The sequence below is a fragment of the Mustela putorius genome, unplaced genomic scaffold (genome assembly GCF_011764305.1).
Source record: "Mustela putorius furo isolate JIRA1106 unplaced genomic scaffold, ASM1176430v1.1 tig00537350_pilon_pilon_pilon, whole genome shotgun sequence".
In the NCBI taxonomy this organism is placed as follows: domain Eukaryota; kingdom Metazoa; phylum Chordata; class Mammalia; order Carnivora; family Mustelidae; genus Mustela; species Mustela putorius.
This window is the reverse complement of record NW_025422471.1, coordinates 24,490,967-24,510,086: the sequence shown is the minus strand read 5'-3', so window position 1 is coordinate 24,510,086 and position 19,120 is coordinate 24,490,967. Positions and strand designations below refer to the sequence as shown.

Genomic DNA, 19,120 nt, shown 5'->3' with positions numbered 1-19,120 from the left:
GTAGGGGTCTCAGGACTCTTGGGATACAATCTCAGGCGACTGTCTTGCTTGCTGGCTTTCTGATAATTGTGTTGCGGTCTTAATTGTGTAGTGTCTCACTTCAGTCTTAACATTTTTAGGATATGAATTGTACTTTCTATGAGTAACTGCTTAGAAATAATTGTTTATACCAAATAGGTCAAGCTGTATTTCAAAATGGGCTTTTGGGGGCACCTGGGTGGCTCAGTTGGTTAAGTGCCTGCCTTCAACTCAGGTCATGATCCTGGAGTCCTAGGATTGAGCCCGCATTGGGCTTCCTGCTCGGCAGGGAGTCTGCTTCTCCCTCTGTCTGCTGCTCCCATGCTTGTGCTTATTCTCTCTCTCACTCTTGTACTATCTCAAATAAATAAACAAATAATGTAACCCCCCCCCACACACACACACAAAATGGGCTTTTGCATTTTGTAAGAGACTTCTCGTGAATTAATTTTAAGTTTGATTTACTTACTTATTTGACAAAGAGCAAGAGAAAGCACAAGCAGGGGGAGCCGCAGGCAGAGGGGGAGGGAAAAGCAGACTCCCCACTGAGAAGGGAGCCTGACCAGGGGCTGGGCTCCATCTAGGACCTTGAGATCATGACCTGAGCTGAAGACAGACGCATAACCAACTGTTCCACCCAGGAGCCCCTGAGTTACTTAATTTTAAATGGGATTTTTTTTTTTTTTAAATTTAAGAATCTGCTTGACACTGATTCTTTAATTCCAATGTCCATGTGATCCATGGACTCAGGGACTCATGGTTGCATTTTATGCCAGGGTGAGTGGCCCTGACACACTAGAGATGGGAAAGCATATATGGCTGAATATTTGATGCAGTACTAGATGTGGTGAAAAAAATAGAGTTATTTTAGGGTCACCGGGGCCATAGTGTGAGATTGTCCTGTAGCTGAGCAGGGGAGACGTTTTCCTATTGGCTCTTTAAGGCAACTCTAACTTATCAGTGATAAAATTTAGGACAGGGGCAGTGTGGATAATTGAAATCCACAGGAAATCTCAAACTCATTTTTAGCAGATGGTTTCTGTTCCCTTGCCCATCCAATCTGTTTACCAGAACTGCTGGCCATGTAGCAGAATTGACTGATTTGAATATCATCCCTTTTCACTTTCTCTTGCCTTCATTTAATGTTCACGAAAAGGCACGCAGCAGGCTGGAAAAGCATCAGAAATGCTTGGGTTTTTCCACAATCTGGATAACTGCCTCCTGAATAATTAGAGATCAACTGTGCTTACTTCGTCGTCTGTTAAACAGTGTAATTGTAGATGCTTGAAGCCATCGGGCAGTTTTATTATCAGTAATATCCCTACTAAAAGTGCGTTGAGGGATGTCACCCTTTGCGGTTGCCTTTAAATTCCTCTGCTTTCCAAGTCAGACTCTGGGTTTGACCTTTGGCATGTGGGAATGGTGTTACGTTTATACATATTCAACCTGGTGATACTGGCAGAATTGTTATATTTATGAACGGTGATGCCTTGATTTTTGGACTGCATGTATAATGTAAAGCCTTTTTGACATAATCATAATATGAGTGTAGCTGGGTTTTTGTTTTCCTCCAAAGCCGATTTTCTGTAGGGCTTCCTTGTGCTCACCTTCTTTGGGTACTCACCCATTTCGTGGATTATACATATTTTTTAAAGATTTTATTTATTTATTTGAGAGAACAAGATAGCCAGAAAGAGAATGGGATGGAGTGGGGTGGGCGTGTGGGGTGCAGGCAGAGAAGCTGAGCAGGGAGCCTGATGGGAGCTCCCAGGGCTCCATCCCAGGACCCTGGGATCATGACCTAAGCTGAAAGCAGACATTTAACCCACTGAGCCACCCAGGCATCCCCTCGTGGATTATATTCTTGACCATTTTTTTTTCTTTTAACATCTAATTGGTATCCGGCAGAGTTCTTTTCCCATGGCTATAGATGAAGTGAGTATATCATTTAAATAATTTCCTTCATCTGATTTATGTGGGTGGTGTGGACGCTGTCTCCATTAGACTATGCTGATCACATTTTCTGTGTTAAGATCTGATGGCATCCAGGCATCTCGGTGTTGATTTTTTTTTTTTTTTTAACCACCTCCTGGCTAACCTGAGAATGGCCTCGATGGCCTCTATTCTTTCTCACGGCAGTGTTTCCAGCTTTTCTGCTTAGTGGAGGGTAGCAGTGGTACCTGTTGAGAAAGAGCAGCCTTGTTGACGCCAGTGACTGGGGAATGGAGGGGAAGGCATCGGTTGGAGGCGTTGTAAGATACAGCACCGAGAAGCCCATTACTGTCTCCTCTTGGGCACGAAGCCGTGTCTCCCTCTTTAACTGACAGCTGTGTTGGCTATGGCATAGGCTGTACATACTGAGCTCCCCACTTCATTTGCCCTACGCTCAGTGTTCTTCAGCCAGAGCTTTCATTTATCATTTTAAAAGTTTGACTTAGTTTCTTTGCATAGCATCTTAAGACTTTTCTAGAACAAATCAAAATGTAAGTGAATATATAAGAGCATGACCTTCTAAGTAAGGTGGTCTGGGCTTAAATCTCAACTCTAGCCCCTTGGGTGAGGTGTTGAACCGTGATGGAGCTTCAAGTCCTTTTCTTTTCTTTTTTTCTTGAAAGTTTTTTTTTTTTTTTAAATTTTAGAGAGGAAGTGCAAGCTCAAGGGAGGGACAGAAGGAAACTCCCAAGCAGACTGTGCACTGAGCGCAGAGCCCAGTGGGGCTCAATCTAACGTCCCATGAGTTTAGGACCTGAGCTGGAAGAAAGAGTTGGACACTTAAAGCAGACATGCTTGTGTCCCCCAGGCACCCCAGAGGTTGAAGTTCTTTAGCTGTTAAGGAAGTGAAGTTGCTGTGACCATGACATGAGCTGCTACTTGGGGAGTTCATAAGCCCCTTCATAATGAGGTAAGGAGCAGTTATTTTGAGCAAGGACCCCTGAGTCCCAGACCACTTCTCTAGGGTTTCATTTTACTGAGTTTCAAGGAAATTATGTCCATATTCTGAGACATTTTATTATTATTTTACCAAATAAATATAGTAGGAAAAAAATACATATATATATATATATAGGTTCTTTGTCTAGTGGTTACTCCTCAGTTAATGTTAACTCAAAAATAGAAAAGACTTCCAATAAAATGAAATATATGATAAATTTATTCTGCAGTTTGAAGATAAACAACAAATGAGAAAAAATTATTCAATAAACACCTATGTAGTCACAACTCACTGCTTAAAAAAAAAAAAAAAAATAGACCATGAACAGTAGTTGAAGTCCCTGGTAATTTCTTCCCTACTTAAATCCCCTTCTCCTTTCCATCAATGGGACTCTTCCCTTAACTGGGAATTTATAAGCTTTTCTCTGTACTGATACAATATTCCTAAACTATAGTTAGTTTATTATTTTGGTATTTATCTTTGAGAGAGAGCATGAATGGGGCAGGGAGGGACAGAGGGAGAGGGAGAAGCAGACGCCCCGCTGAGCAGAGAGTCAGATTTGGGACGAGGGGCTTGTTCCCAGGACCTTGAGATCATGACCTGAGCCAAAGGCAGAAGCTTCACAGACTGAGCCACCCACGTCCCCCTATATTCAGTATTTTAAATAATTTAAAACTTTAAGTAGTGTTCTAAGGTATGTATTTAAAAAAAAATTTTTTTTTTAGGTTTATGAGATTGATCCATTTTGAATGGGTAGCTCTTAGTTGATATATTTTCATAGTATAATATCCAATATATGGATATTCATCAAAATAATATTTTTTTCTGGTGATAGATGCTAATGGATTGTGGATTAGGCTATCTCCATTTTTTTGCTCCAAATATTTTTGTAAATGCCTCCATATATCCCACAGAGAAACCCATAGAAATCACATAGGAATTGGATTGTAGGACACATGCCTTTTCATCTTTATTAGGAATCCCCAAAATACTTTTCAAAGTGGCTGAAGCAATTTACACACTCAACAGCAATGTATGAGTTCCTATGGGTCAACCTTTTGGCCCATGAAACTGTTTAATTTCTTAATTCTACCATTTTTTGCTTTTATTAAAGAGCTAGGTATGACATCTCATTGTAATTGAAACTTGTTTTCCTGATTACTAGAGATTGAGCAGCTTTTCGTGCTTATATTTCCTTCTCCTGAAGTTTTATTTTTCTCCCCTGTTGCTCAACTTTCTTCTTGGCTGTCTTTTCAAGGATTGTTTTTAGACGTTTTTGTTATGTTCTGGTTACTAATATGTGATTATTTCCTGAATTTTAGATCTTCTGTCTCTTGAGCTCTCCTTTTTTTTCTTTTTATTGGAGGGGTTTTTGCTTTTTGCTTTAGTCTTTTGATGAATAGAAGTTTTAAATTTCAAAGTCAAGTTAATCTCTTCTGTGGTTGTATATTTTGATGAGTAGTTATCTGTGTGTTTGTATTTGTGAAGAAAGATCATGCTTCCAAATGAATGTACTATATTAATAGAACATAAGAGAGCACCAAACAAAGTCGGTAGATCTGTCATCCACTGAGTATTTGATGACTGGGAATAATCTTCCATGTATCTGCTTGTAATAGACTTCAATTTCTTTGTGATACTCGTTTAAAGATACTGGTTTGGGGAAATCATCAAATGTGAGGGATTGTATCTTTCTCTTGCCTAAGTGATCTTATGATTTTGGAGAGGGGCGTTTAGGTGGGTTTTGGTGATTTCACAAGGTAAGCACTCAGTTGACATTTATTGAATAAATTAATAAAGTAATTGAGTTTGCTGTTGTCAGCAGACATGTTTGCTTAGAATAGACCATTGGTTCTGAACCCTAGTTGCACCTGTGATTTAAAAATGCTGATGCCTGGGCCCCATTGTTAGAGATTCTGATTCTTGTGGTTTGAAAGGGGACTGGGGCATGGATACATTTAATAAGTCCCAGGCACTTGGAACAGGAAGCACAGGCTGAGAATGTCTAGATAAGAGAATTGGCAGCAGCCGGTGAGGGAGGGTTAGAACCACCTGATGGGCACTAAAAGGTCTGGGGCAACTGAGTTGAGAGGAGGTGCTCTAGGGTGGCCAGAAACAAAGCTAGGGGAGGGCTGGAGGCTGGTGGGAGGGCAGAGCCTGCTGCCAGGGTCCCAAGGCTGACAAAGAGACAGAAGGAAGCCTGCTAGATAGGCTGAGGGCAGGGGGCCTCCGAGTACAGACCACGACAAGGCAGGGATGTGCAGCCTCATGGTCCGTGCTGGTGCCTTTCAGACTGCAAGCCAGGGGGTAGGCAGGCGCCTATTGAAAAGGCAAAAGTAAGGGCTTGCAGGTGGCTCAGTTGGTTAAGCATCTGGCTCACTTCCTGCTCAGGTTGTGATCTCAGCATTGTGGGTTAGAGCCTGGCATAGGGCTCTGTGCTCCAGCAGGGAGTCTGCTTGGGATTCTCTCCCTGCCTCTGCCGCCATTGACACCCCCTCCCCCCCCACACACACCCAGTTGTATGTTCACGCTCTGGCTCACTCTCTCAATTAAAAAAAAAAATGGGTGGGGGGCCAAAGTCAAACACAAGCTTTTGCTTGCTCAGAGGAATAAAGAAAGTTGAAATTTTGGCTTGGGAACGGAGGGTGGACAGTGGATACCTGGAGAGAACTGAGTACTAAAGTCAGAGCCAACAGCGCAGCAGGCAGAGTTGATTGAGGTAACTTACTCAAAAATACTTACTCCTGAGCCCACAGCTGATGTCATTGGTGATGGACATGATCTTTACCACGGCATCACCCCTCCCCACTTGCCCTGAGCTATGCCTGTGTGTACATGTGTGTGAATGTTTTCTGTGGCTGCTGGTGGGGAGGAAGGGTTTCCAAATACGAAGTCTCTGAAGTGGGGAAGATTCAGACTTGGAGCTTGTTTTCTGGAAGGCAGAAGCCTGCCACCGTTGCCCAGACACTGACGTAGACCCACACCTTCCTTTCTATTTCTTAGTCCTAGTGGCAGCCCTGTTAGCGGCAGTGCCAGTGACCAGGACCTGCGCAGGTCCTGCTGGGTCCTGGGGAATCTGGTCTGCTAAATCAGAATGAATTCCAGCACTTCAGGGTAGAAAAGGGGTCAGGATTCTCTAAATTCTAGAACCTAATGGTAGAGCATTTCCTGGGTATTCTGGGAGGGAGAAAAATCAAGCCTTGGTTCCAGACTCTTTTCCTTAAAACCCATGTGATTTTAGGCAGTTGAATTCAGTTACAGATGCTGGGGATAAAATCGTGAGGAGGACTGATGTTATGTCCTTAGGAAACTGGGTCTTGCCAAGGACAAAGCTACTTAAATGAGTAATAGTCAGTAATGATGTAGTAGAGAAGGGTGCTGAGGAGAGCTGCTAGGGGTGCCTAGGTGCAGCCGGGCTCAGACAGCCTCCGAGGGCAGGGACACGTGAGCAGCTGCTGAGGGAGGTGTAAGCTGTGCTGGGCAGATGGGGTAGCAACGGTTCTTCCTGACTTCTTGCTTCCTTCCTGTTTGAGGGAAGCTCAAACTCCAAGCCGGGGCTGTCTAACAAAATTCCTGAAGCTGGAAATACCATGAGGGGTGGTGTTCCCCAGTATGGAGGGTGGTGCAGTGACAGGCAAATTAGCCTGAACTTCCTGGTCTTTCCGGGTGATGTGTTTCATTGGCCTGACCTGTGCCAGGTTTTCATCTTGGACTTTCCTCTCCACTTAAATGAGGCCAAGCTATGTGAGATTTTTGGGTCATTGTATTCTTGTTTATTGTGACATTTCCCCCCACTTGATTTCATTGCTCTAGTTCCTACTCATAGCAGTGTCTGTTTTCTTTCTGCTAAATCTGTTCTTCTCTGTCCAGAAAGTAGACAAACCAAATGTTTGATTTCCAGGACCCTCCCAAGTCCCAAAAGGGATCCTGTTAATTGTACTTATGAAACCTACAGTGTGGTTGGTGCCTACAAGAAAGAAAGGAGCGGGGGTGGGGGTGGGGGGGAGGATGGTGCACACCTTCCAAGATGCTCTTCCCAGTCCTCCCAGTCTTCACTTTCTCTGCCATTGTATCTTTGCGCTTTTGCCTCCGTGCCTTGGCTTCTGTTTTGTATGTCTGGAATTTGTTCTCCCAAGCCATTCTCTTGTTCTTCATGACCTGTTTATCTTAATGGAGCCTTCCTTGATCTCCCCACCTTGAAAACCAGAGGTACTCTCTCCTTTCTGCCATCTTTAAGGTTTGAGGGACCGTACCTATCAACCAGAATTCTACATCTCCTTAAACTATCAAAGGCGAGTGATAGGCATTTGTAGACCACAGAAGACTCCCTAAGTTTGCTGCTTATAGACCCTTTTCATCCAGAATGTAAAGATACAGTCTTAGTTGCACTCTCAGGGACCTGTATTGCTAGCTTGAGATTAAAGGGAAGGTATTTATACCAGAGAATCAGCAAATACTACAAAATAGATTTTCTTTTTTTTTCCTAGAATGTCAACTCCCCTGAATGTGCATTGGTTACCCTGCTGCTTGTGTATGTATGTTACCCTGAATACAGATGTATACACATGAATGTTTGACACACTGTGAATACGAGATAGTTAAGACTGTACTTCCAGTCAGCAGTCCTTCCTCATTGGACTGTTGGGGAACGACGTGTGGTCAGAGTGGCTAGGAAGTGTGTCTCTTCACGTTCTTGTCCCATCCTCCTCTCCCTGTGGGTACCAGCATTAGGTTATCTCTGACCCTATCCTTGCCTTGCTTCTGTGACCTTGGCAAAGGTCTTCACTTCCTGGAATCAGAGCTCCTACACTAATTGGGAATCTGTGCCTCTGCAGTTGCTCCGAGTTCACCCTTTGAAGTAGGGAATCTTGGCTTGGTTACAGAGACATCAGTCAATGGTCTCCTGTTCATGTTCATAAATACTCTTTCATAGATTGATGACAGGCAGGCAGTAGGCTCCTGTGTCAGAAACAGAGCTCTGCAGGCGGCAGCTGCTCTGAATAGAAAGATGCAGGTTGGCCTCTGTTGGTCACTGCCTCATGCCTGCCCTCAGAGCTGGCAAGGAGAAGTGCTGCCATTTTGTTAAGATCATTGACCTCTCTTGGACATGGAAGCCCAGGTCAGATGAATGGGAGTGCAGCCTAAGAAGGAAAAGGGAAGCCAAGAGACAGGAAGCCAAGTGTAGGTCAGGACTAAAGGAGCTGGTAAATGGAGGCCCCCAGCTGGGTAGTGGAGGTGGAGGAGTGGGCTTGGGAGGAAGTGGGTAGGACGGGAGAGGCAGGGCACTTGGAGAAGGTCAAGCAAACTTGTAGTGGGGTGTCCCGGGCTCTGCCTCCAGTGGCAGCTTCCTGCTGAACTGAATCAGGCAGAGGTTCAAAGGCTGGCTGCAGACAGCCGACTCTTACGGTTGTGGAAGACAGTTGGAGAGTCTTTGCTGTTGAGCAGGAAAAGAGTGTGTTCTAGGTCAGGTGTCATTTTGAAAATTTCACACTGGCACTCAGTGGCCATTGCCTCTCTTCTGCTAAGGTCACCCCTGTGAAAGCGCCAAGCACAGCCCCTGGGAGAGAGCAGGAGGCTGGAGGAGTGTTCACAGGAATGTCAGATGTCCTCCTGGCAAAGTTTAAAAAGGCCTATGTAACTACCAGCCGTGGCTTCCTTAGATTTACTTCCTCCTTGCAGCAAAGTGGGGCCACGTGACTAGCTCCAGCCAATGGGCTTAGGGAAAGTACTGTGTGTAACTTTCAGGCAGAGGTTTTAAGAATCCATGCGTGAGTCTCCTGTGACTTCCCCCTTGACCTTGTCTTGGCCTGGACTTCTAAGTAACCACAAGGAGGAATTGCTTTGAAAAGTCACCTGGAACCATAGTGAATTTCGAATGAATAAAAAAAGTCTTTATATTATTAGGCCACTGAGATTTGGGGTCTCTTTGATACCACAGTATAACTGAGCCTATTCTAAATCAGAGCTCAAATAATGAAATGGATCTTGAATTAAGTGAGAAAATACATGTTAAGCTCCTACTACAGTATCTAACCCATGATAGCAGTTTTAACATGCCAGTTTTTCACCATCTTCTCAACTCTGGGTCTGTTCCCTCATTAGTACAAAATTAAAAAGTTAAATTTACATCCCCAAATTAAAAGAAAATTACACGAAAAATTTTACCACATACCAATGAGATAATAAACTTCAGGGGTTTTTTCCTTCCCCCTTCTGAATTGTGATCAGAAGTGATTCAGTATTTCTCCTCCCATCAGAGCTCTTCTTCCTCCTCTTTCAGAACTTCAGTCCCTAGGAAGCTAACACACAGAGCTCACTTGATAGTTCCAACGAAAACCTCATGTTTTCTAAAGACGTAAAATGCATAACAAAAAATGATGATAGTTGAAGAGCTTTAACAGTGTTGTCAACAACACAAGGACTTTATTTCAGAACTACTACTAATTAGTCATTATTTCCTAACATAAAGGGAAAATAGAATTGACTTCCTTTTTAAGGTTGATAATAAGGACCCATAAATGCTGCTTTTCAGGGCTTTTATCCCAAGAGACCTGTGTAAAAAGTGACTTGACCTGTGCCCTGTCTAAATTCAGTTACAGAAAAAGCTGAAATACAAGAAGATCCTCTGGGCCTTAATGAGTAGGAGACATAATGAGAATTATTTTAAGAGAATCCAGCCTTCTGTGTGCCAATAGTCATTATAGTATTTCACAGGATCTGTTCTAGAGAGATTTCATCAGGAACGTATTGTGAGCTGTCAGTCTCTCTCTCTCTCTCTCTCTCACTCTCACACACACACACACACACACACACACACACAGTACTTCTCTAAGTACTTTGTCCACATCTTGGTTATTTACAAACTTGGATAGAAATGTGTTGGTTAAGAGTGAACTGTTTTTTGGGCAGTCTGTGCCCTTCTAATAGGGATCCTTCCCCGTCCCTTCGCCTTCCAAAATGAGTCACTTTTTATTCCTTTTAAACTTTGTATTACATATTTCATTGATTTTTTTTTTTTTCCTGCCCCTGGGTGACCCCTTTGGGAGCTAGTTTTTCTGGAGAAAACCTACAGCCTTGTTGGAGGGGAACTTAGGTGTGTGGGTTCCGTGAACTCAAGAGAGATCACAAGGACAGTGAAAGTCTACCCTAGATAATCAGTTGACTTGATTTTACTGTGTCAAATTGGTTTCACTTCTTAATTATTAAGTTTTTAGTAAAATTCTTTACTAAAAATTAAATTGCCTTTGAAGGACCATGTCTGTTTCAGAAATAAACACTGTGTCCGAGTAGAGCTCCAGTGCTAGATGGACTGCTGAGTCCCAGTGACCCAGGAGGCTTCATATCCCTGGTTTTTCAGTGGAGTCATTCTTAGGGCTGTGCGTATATGCTGGGTGCCGGTATCAGCAGTAACACTTTGCAGGGTACTGTTGTGTGGCTTTGAGCTGTCTGCTGGCAGGGTTGGTGAGAGGCTGAAGCCCCCGGCATGATTGCTTCACACAGAGAAGCCGGGGTTGAGGGATCCTGGAATATCAGCAGTTCCGTCCTGTTTTGGAGAAGATTCACACCACGCCCACCAGGAGAAAGCATGGAGTAAAGGGAAGCAAGGAGAAAGGGAAATTCTTAGTTTTTAGAATTCGAATTCAAAGAAAGTTCTGCTGTTGTTAACTGACAAAAGCATCCTCTGGCCCTTGACTCCCTGAGTTACCTGCAGTCCTGTGACCTTGTATGCTTGCTGAAGGTGTTCCCTCTGACTGACGGGGGCCCAACCAGTCTGTAGAATGCAGGACAAGCTTCCAAGCCGTGGCAAAATGACGGCTTCCTCTTGGAGGAAAACAAAATTGGGTCTGTGGAGGTGAGGTCAAGACCCTTAATACAGTTACCTAGAAAGAGTCACTCGGAGAAATCCAAGCAAAGACTACAAAGACTGGCTCTATGCTTGGAGCGGAAGGCAGTTAGATGGTGTTGGCCGCTCAACACCTAAGCTCCTGGACTGAGTCGTGGGGCACCGTTTGCCTCTTGCGGTCATGGGATGGGCTTCCCCCAAGGAAGGGGAATTCCAATGAGTTTATTCATGGTAAACATGGGTAAGAATAATCTGTCTGCCTCGTATGAAAGCCTGGACATAAGAAAACTAAGAAGTAGAGGAACAGCTCTTCAAATGTTATAGCTTTCACATTTGAGAAAAGCATCTCCTCGAGATTTTAGAGTAAGAACTGCCTTGTTTGGTGCTGAGCACATGGTAGGTGTGCGGAAAGTAATCGTCAGTTTTCTCTGGTAAAGCAGTGCTTGCTTAGTATAAAGATCCACGTACTTAGAGTAAAAACAACCTGAAATCCACTCCTTGGCATTTGAGGATATCCTCCGGGACATTTTCAGTGGCTATAAATGTAGGTATTCTTAAACAAAACCAGGATTATGCTGTGTATGTTTTATAAACTGTCTCCGTGTTAGGAAGTGGGATCCTTGTCTGCAGTCTCTACAAAGGAGTATCCTGTAATATTCTAAGTAAGGAAGAACTTGCCAGTGCTTGGAGTTGGACTTGACACACCTAACGTGCTGTTGCTTATTTAGCAGGTCTCTTCTGCGGAGGTGCGCATTGGGCCCATGAGACTGACGCAGGATCCAATTCAGGTAGGCCTCTGTTACTCATGGGACTCTGTGTTTGGAGCCTGTGGTTATAGGAGCACCCTCAGAAGGGCTCTTTCAATCTCACAGCAGGTAGCCAGCCTTGCCCCTGCAGACACACCTATGTGTACATAAATACTGCATACATTTGCCTCTGCATAAATGCTTGTTGCTATTAATGCCATACTTGAGGAACCCAGTCGTTTCCTCGAGGACTTGGACATCATCCTGTCGTGAGCGTAAATAGAATTGGTAGGGCCCGTGGTGGCTTGGGAGGGAGAGCAACTGTTCCACCAAAAAACCGGTTTGCTCCACACCCTGCGGCAACTGGAAAGGGAAGAAGGCGTGTGTGGCGGATGGCCAGGCATTCGCCATGAGCTGCAGTTGGACGTGAATCTTGGCTCTTCCAGCCAGGTAGCAAAGCTGTGTGATCTTGGTTATATTGCTTGATCTCTTGACCCAGTGTCCTGTCCATGAAGTAGAGCTAATTCCCCTCTCTCATGGGGAATGAGTTCAGTGAGGTTGTATTGAGTGGCCAGAAGACTACTTGGCAGTAGACGATCCCAGTAAATGATAATTGTTGTTGGCTGGGTTGAAAAGATAACAAGAGGCTCCCCTTTGTTGTCCTCTGTGACTTGAACCAGGCAGTGGTCTAGACTCTGTAACATAGAGGGAGCTGGCTCTAGGAAGAGAAGGCCGGGTGCCTCTGGCCCTCATGCCATGGTAATAATGGCGGCAACTTGACACCTGTCCTACCTACAGCCTTCAGCATCCCATAGCCTCTTGAGAGAAACATGCGTGGAGGCGTTTGTACCCTTTTAAGTAGAAAGTGCTTATTGTTGAATCCTCATCTGCTTGCACATCTTCCTGATGGGCCTAAAGAAGTGAGACTTTTCCCTATTAAAAAAAAAAAAAAAGTAGCTTGTTAACACCTGGAAGCATGTCTTGTACTTGGAAAAGTGAATATGCCAAAAAAAAAAAAAATGTAAGCAAACCAAACATGTAGTTGAAAGTGAAAAACCAAACAAGGAAATGTACTGTTTGGTTTATGAGCAAATGGAAAAGAAAATAATGTTTTATTGTTGCTTAGGAAAGGAAATACAAATCTAGGGAAAGGAAAAAAACAAAAGGAAGAAATTTAAGCTTGGGAAAATTTGATGAAAACAAATTTAGGAGTAGAGAGAGAAAAAAGAATTTACTAAAATAAACATAAGCCCCAACTATTTGTATAGAATACAAACAAGTGGAAAATTCCAGTGATCATTCTGGGAGCGTGTACTTTGTTCTCCATTTTGAATAAAGGCAATGACAAAGGATCTAATAATAGTGTTTATTCCCAAAGCAATTTCCTGAATATTTCTTGAGATTAGTGGAGTTTTAGATCAATTAGTTTAATTTACTTTAATTTTTGCCCTGTGCTGCCCTGGAAATTAATGATCATGATAAGGCTGTCTCATTCCTTTAAAAAATGTAATTTGGTCTAATCATAAAGTATTTCAAATATTCATAAAGGTTCATGGGTAGCACCATACCACTTTCATCAAATATTAGCAGTATATTTTTTCTGTTTGAAGTTTTTTTTTTTCTTAAAGAAACAAAAATTACCCTTAATTATCCTTCTGCCCCCCCACCCCGAAATCCTCTCATCCCTAGAAGTAACCACTACTTGGAAATTAATTATGCTGGGTGTTTGTATATTTACTCTACATATGTATGTGTCCATTCATAATAACCGCTTTGCTTTGGGGATATTTTAAGCTTTATTTGAAAGGTATCAGGCTACAGGCATCCTTGGGAAATTTTTCTTTTTTCACCATCATTTGCTGTCCTATGTAAGAGTCTGTTCCCTAATGTAAGGTCACAAAGATACACTCCTCTGTTTTCTTCAAGGACTTTTAGCTCCTACATTTAGCTCTGTGGTCCAGTTTGAGTTAATGTTTGTATGTGGTGTGAGATAGGGCTTCACTGTTTTACACGTGGATGTTGAGCTATCATAGCACCATTTGTTAAAAAGAATATCCTTTCCCCCATTGAATTGTCTTGGTATGTTTCTCAAAAGTCAACTGGCCATAATTGTGAAGGTTTATCTCTAGATTTTTAGTTCTCTTCCACTGGTGTAAATATGTCTTTTTTACATATGTAAATATTCAGTATGACACTATCCTGATTGCTGTGCTTCAAAGTGTGAGTGCCCTAAGAGACTGCAATAAGTCTATAAATTGATTTTGCAAGTATTACTGTGTTCACATTTTGATCTCCTGATTTGTTAATCCAGAGATTTCTACCTTTCTTTAAATTTTCTTTTTTCAATAATGTTTTATAGTATTTATTGTATGTTTTGGATGTTTGGTTATTTTTCCTAAAATATTTTATTCTTTTAGATTCTGAGGCTAATGGAATTATTTTCTTAATTTATTATTGGGTTATTCATTGCTATTATATAGAAATACAGTTTATTTTTATTTATCTTGTATCTTGGAACCTTGATGATCAGGCTTTTGTATTAGCTCTCAGACTTTTTTGTGGATTCTTTAGAACTATCTACGAGGTCATGCCATTAATTCTTCCTTTCCAATTTGAATACCTTTTATTTCATTTTACTTGTCTGGTGGTTTTGCTAGAAACTCCAAAACAATGATGTATGTAGTTTTTTAAGAGATTTCTATATGTCCTCTCAAAATGTGTTGTTAATGTTATGTACTCCTATAAGCAATATGAGTTGTGGTTACTCCAAATCCTTGGTAATAATTGGTGTTTCAGTCTTTTAATTTTAGCTCTTTATCTTATGGTGAATTAAATTTACATTCCTCCATGATTAATAATGTTGAGCACTTTATTGACTTACTGGCCATTCTTTTATCTTTTGTGAATGTTTGGTTAAGTCTTTTTATTTTTAATTGGACTGACTTTTAAAACATGACCAAATTGTAATTCTTCATATACTCGTATCCCAAGTCCTTTGTCAGATTTTGGGAGTATTTTCTTCCAAACTTGCTCTTCTGTAAATTTTCTTAACTTTGGTTTTGAGCAAAATTTAATTTTGATGTGACTTAATTAATCATTTCTTTGAAGGTTCTTGCTTGTTGTATTCTCAGAACCATTATTCCCAGGCTGAAGATAATTTCCTTTTTTTTTTTTTTTCCCTAGAAACTACTGTTTAACAATTAATTTTAGATCTATAATCAACCTCAAGTTCATTTTGCTGTATGGAATGAAAAGGACATGAAATCTCATTTTTTATCTTCCTATTGATGCCTAGTTTTTCTAGTTTCACTTGTTGAAAAGACTGTATCATCCTCCATTCAATTTGATAGCTTTGTTAGTGATTTTTTATTGCAACTTGTTTGGGCAATAATGGAACCAATTTTGAAATTAATAAACAACAAAAAGCTTTTAAAGATATATCTCTATTTGAATAGGAGGTTCTATATATATGAATTAATCCAACCTTACTAATTATGCTGTTCAGACTATCTGTCTTAATTTTTGACCAATTTTTTTCAGTTTTCTATGACAATGACTGTGTTGTCGGTATCAACTAATACTTGATGATGTTTGACTCTGGTGTTACTATGTGGCCTTGATTATTATATATTCCTGGTGACAATCACTTTTATTATGGGATGTCTTTTTGAACTTTTGCCTTACATTGTTTAATCTGTTGGTAATGTTGCTGTACCAGTTTTTCTTGGTTAACTTTCTTCTGATATGTTTTTGTTGTTCATTTTCAGTTTTTCTTTATAACTTTATATTAAATATGCATACTGTAAGCAGCACATAGCTTTTATTTTTCCCAAATCTATTCTGATTTTTTCGCTTCTAAGAGTTAATTCATTCTGTTTACATCGAGTGTGATTAATGACACAGTTAGTTTTACATTTTCTATCTTCTTAACCAGAAATCTTTATATTTCTGCTTTCTGTCAAATTGGCAATTTTCAGAATTTTTGGTTTTAAAAATAGGTCGCGTTTATTTCTTTCTTTTTTTTTGGTGGCCACTCTTCAGTAATTTTTTAATATGCATATTTGCCAGTCAAATTTTGTGACAGAGATACTGTGTTCAGTCCTATCAATTGTGATTTAGTCCTTGGTAGGATTTAAATTCCCATTGAGAGCTCTACTCCATTACTGAAAAAACTGTTGTCTATAATTTTGTATTTATTTTTAGTTTGTATGCGTAAGCAAGGAGATAACAAAACAGACACGGTGAGATCATCACCCAGTGCAAGGGCTCGAATATTTCTAGTGCTACTGTGTACCCTGCCTGATTCCTATCACAGGAGTTTGGCCCCAGATGATGTCATTCCTCCTTGGTGGTATTGAAATGTGGTTTCATTGATCCATCCAGAAACAATGGACAGAGCACCTATGTGTGTTCAAGGCTGCAGTAATAGGTACTAGAAAGGAAGAGAGGCTGCACAGCGCTTGCTGACCAGCCAGAGTTCTGCTCAGTCACTTCTATTATTTGTAACACTCCAACTTCAGGGACCGTGACACCAAGTTAAGTGTTTTTATGCTTCTGCTACTGATACTATAACTGTTCTTAGAAAAATCCTACTATGTCCTAGAGCCGTTGTATTTGTGTTTTGTTTTCCCCCTGACCTGGAAAAAATGCCCTTCGTGAGTGCAGTGGCATGCGGAAAACGTTAATGAGCTACATCCACGAGATGCTCAGGGCTGGCAAGGTGCTTGTTGATAAGAACACTTGAGGATAGGGTTGCTTTTGAGGGTTCATCTCTAAGTTCACTCAGGGAAACTTCTGCCCATGGTCAGGGCATGGAACATGGGGCTCTGCCCGCCCTCGGTGAGCTGGCAGGAGCAGTGTGAGAAGTAGAATGGGGGAGATGTTGGAGAAAAGTACTGCATGGTGTCATAGAGGACCTCTCTCCTGGGGGAGTGGCTGTGACTCACAGTAAAAGCCCTATTTTCCAGTGTTGGCAAGAAAATTAAAAGTAGGGGAAATGTTATGAGGCAAAAGATTAATATCAACATTTCAAAATGATGTGGCCTTTTCTTCATCAATGCCTCGAAGGTATTTACTTGTTGAATGTGTAGAATTGTTTCTGCCTAGAGTGCTGTCCTCCCCTGTCCTCCCACTCCAGCTGGACTTTTCAACTGGATTTGCAAGTGATACTCAGAGCTGTGGCCTAAGCTTTTCCTTTCCAAGGCAGTACTTAGCTTTTAAAATTTTTTTCTTCCATATGATACGGATACAGATTGTCTGGAACTGTTAAATACTGGAGCTCATGTGGCCTCATGGGGAGCTATCCTTACATCTCCCATCCTGTCTGTCCTTAACTGTACTGCCAAGTCCTAGCTTCTGCCTAGCCTAGCCAGTTCCGTGAAATTACAGAGTTGGTAGGAATTTTGGCCCCATATTTTAGGGAGTAAAAACGAAAACAAACGAACAAAAAAACCTAACATGATTACACAGGCTGTGGAGTCAGGCTGACCTCAGTTCAAATATTGATAGTTGTGGGGCTGTAGGCCATTCTCTTATCCATTCTAACCCTTTGTTTCCAGATTTACAAGTTGGTGGTAATTCACACCTCTAAGAATTGTTAAAGGGTTATTGAATAAGATCCTGTGTTTAAAGTACTTTTAGCATAATGGCTGGGCCTTAAATTCTCATCAAACTCTACCTGTAACTAGCATCACTTTTCTAGGGCCATTTAAGAAAAGCTTTCATACCATTTGTTCCTAACGAATCCCTCCCCTCCCCCAGATTGACAATGGTGTGGGGTATGGATACAACTAAAATAATCTATCCATGTGATCTATTCCAGGAGCTGCTTGTTAGCAAGATTTGCTTAATGCCAAACCAAGTATTCTGAAAATCGATGCATAATAGCAGATGTTGGGAATGCATGCAGAGATTGTGTAGGGGCATTCTTACTGATAAAGAATAGTGATAAGGAATGTTGATGTTCTTCCGGCTGAGGAGAAGTTGGTAGTACTTCATGTTTTTCATACTTTAGCCTTCACCAGAGAACTTAGTTACATTCTAATTTGACTCTCCAAGACTGAGAATTGCTTTCCTCCAAGGTGCTTGTCAGCATTTGTTGGTGAAACTTGTCAAAGGAATCGGTTGTGTTTGCTGGATTTCCAGCAAAGCAGGGGAATAGCCACGGGAGCCATGGCAAGCTCACTGAAGGAGGACTTGGGAGATGGGAGTCTGGCTCTGCTGCTGGATGGGTGGGTGATGGGTCACCCCCAGAGGAGTCCAGAGAGTCCTAGCTTCTGTTCTTGTCATTGCCCCTGGTTTACCCCCACCCTACTGACCTGTGGTGTGTGTTACCTCTCTGCCCTCGATTCTCTTAGCCCTGCCCTGGATCAGCTCTTACTTCCCCATTCTAGTTAGAACGGAGAGATGAGTAAAACACCGTACCTCTAACCAGGTGTAGGCAGTCCTCTCTCTGCAGGAAGAGAGGGGACTTGCGTGGAGTTTGGGGTCTTGGTAGTTACATTTGAAAAGCAGTCGAGGTAGCCCTAGCTTTGTACAGTTTTAATATGTGCAGATTTCAGAGTTAAGAGAAATTATGCCAGATCCCCACAGCATTGTTTTAGATTGCAATTACATTGGTGTTCTCATTGAGCAATTGCAGTAAATACGGACTTGGTTGCTAACACGGGAGTCCACACACCACTGCGGTACTGACAGATGTGTAGCCCCACCAGTAATCAATCACATTCCCTTTCTTAAAGTCTTCGTGATCGGTACTTGCCTACCTGTCCTTCCACTCAAGCACAGACAACCTAGTGTGTAGCTGTAGCCATCCGGTGTCTCACGCGGCATTGTACGCAGGTAGAGCATCAAGAGAGGAAAGTGGCCAACAGGGATGAAAGTGCATCAAAGAAATGCACATTCATAATGCCAGAGGGAAGTTGAAGTTGAATGTAAATGAGGTTCGGGGAGGGGGGGCTGACCATGGGAATGTTGACGCTGTTGCACAGAGGTGTTCTAGATCTGCGGCCGGAGCGAGGTCAGCTTGCAGTGATGAGCGGCATCCATGAGGAATGTGGTTGTGGTGAAAAGAATGAGATGTCACAGAGGAAGTAAAAAACTGTATGTTAATGGAACTCAGGGGCGATATTTCATGGCATGGGAAGTGGGGAGGACAAAAATATTGAATAAGACCCTGGAGCTGACCCAGGCTTAGGGCTTTATAATAAACCAAGGCATAGAAAAGAGGCTTACACACTGCATCCTCCATTTATCCGATTTGGAGAAGGCACACACTGTTGACGCTACACTGAGTTCTTTTTAAAAAGAATTTTTTTAAATTTACAGCATCCTGAAAAAAGCTTTTTACTTTATTTCACACAGTTATAACTGACACAAAGTTTTCATGTTTGGAAAAAATTTCTAAGGTCCTAGGGCAGTCATTTTTACCATTGTTTAAGATTACCTGTTTGTGGTGGTTTATAGCGTCTGACTCTACTACGTGATGCAAGGATTGCCTATACTTGTGTTTTGATCCTGGACAGGACGCAGGCCTAGGTGTTGCCTCGTTGTCCCAGGCTTCACCCCAGATCAGATTTTCTG

General features: G+C 41.9%; 1 protein-coding gene across 4 annotated transcripts in view; it reads left to right on the top strand.

Annotated features, from left to right (window-relative positions):
* PDE8B (phosphodiesterase 8B) overlaps positions 1 to 19,120 on the top strand; it is a 264,201-nt gene that overhangs the window by 124,751 nt on the left and 120,330 nt on the right. For 2 of the 4 annotated variants that reach the window (XM_045074484.1, XM_045074482.1), the window contains exon 2: positions 11,525 to 11,581. In XM_045074484.1, the coding sequence (XP_044930419.1) occupies positions 11,525 to 11,581 (57 nt within the window). Of the gene's footprint in view, positions 1 to 11,521; positions 11,582 to 19,120 lie in introns of all 4 variants that reach the window. The other 2 variants (XM_045074483.1, XM_045074481.1) reach the window with 1 other exon arrangement.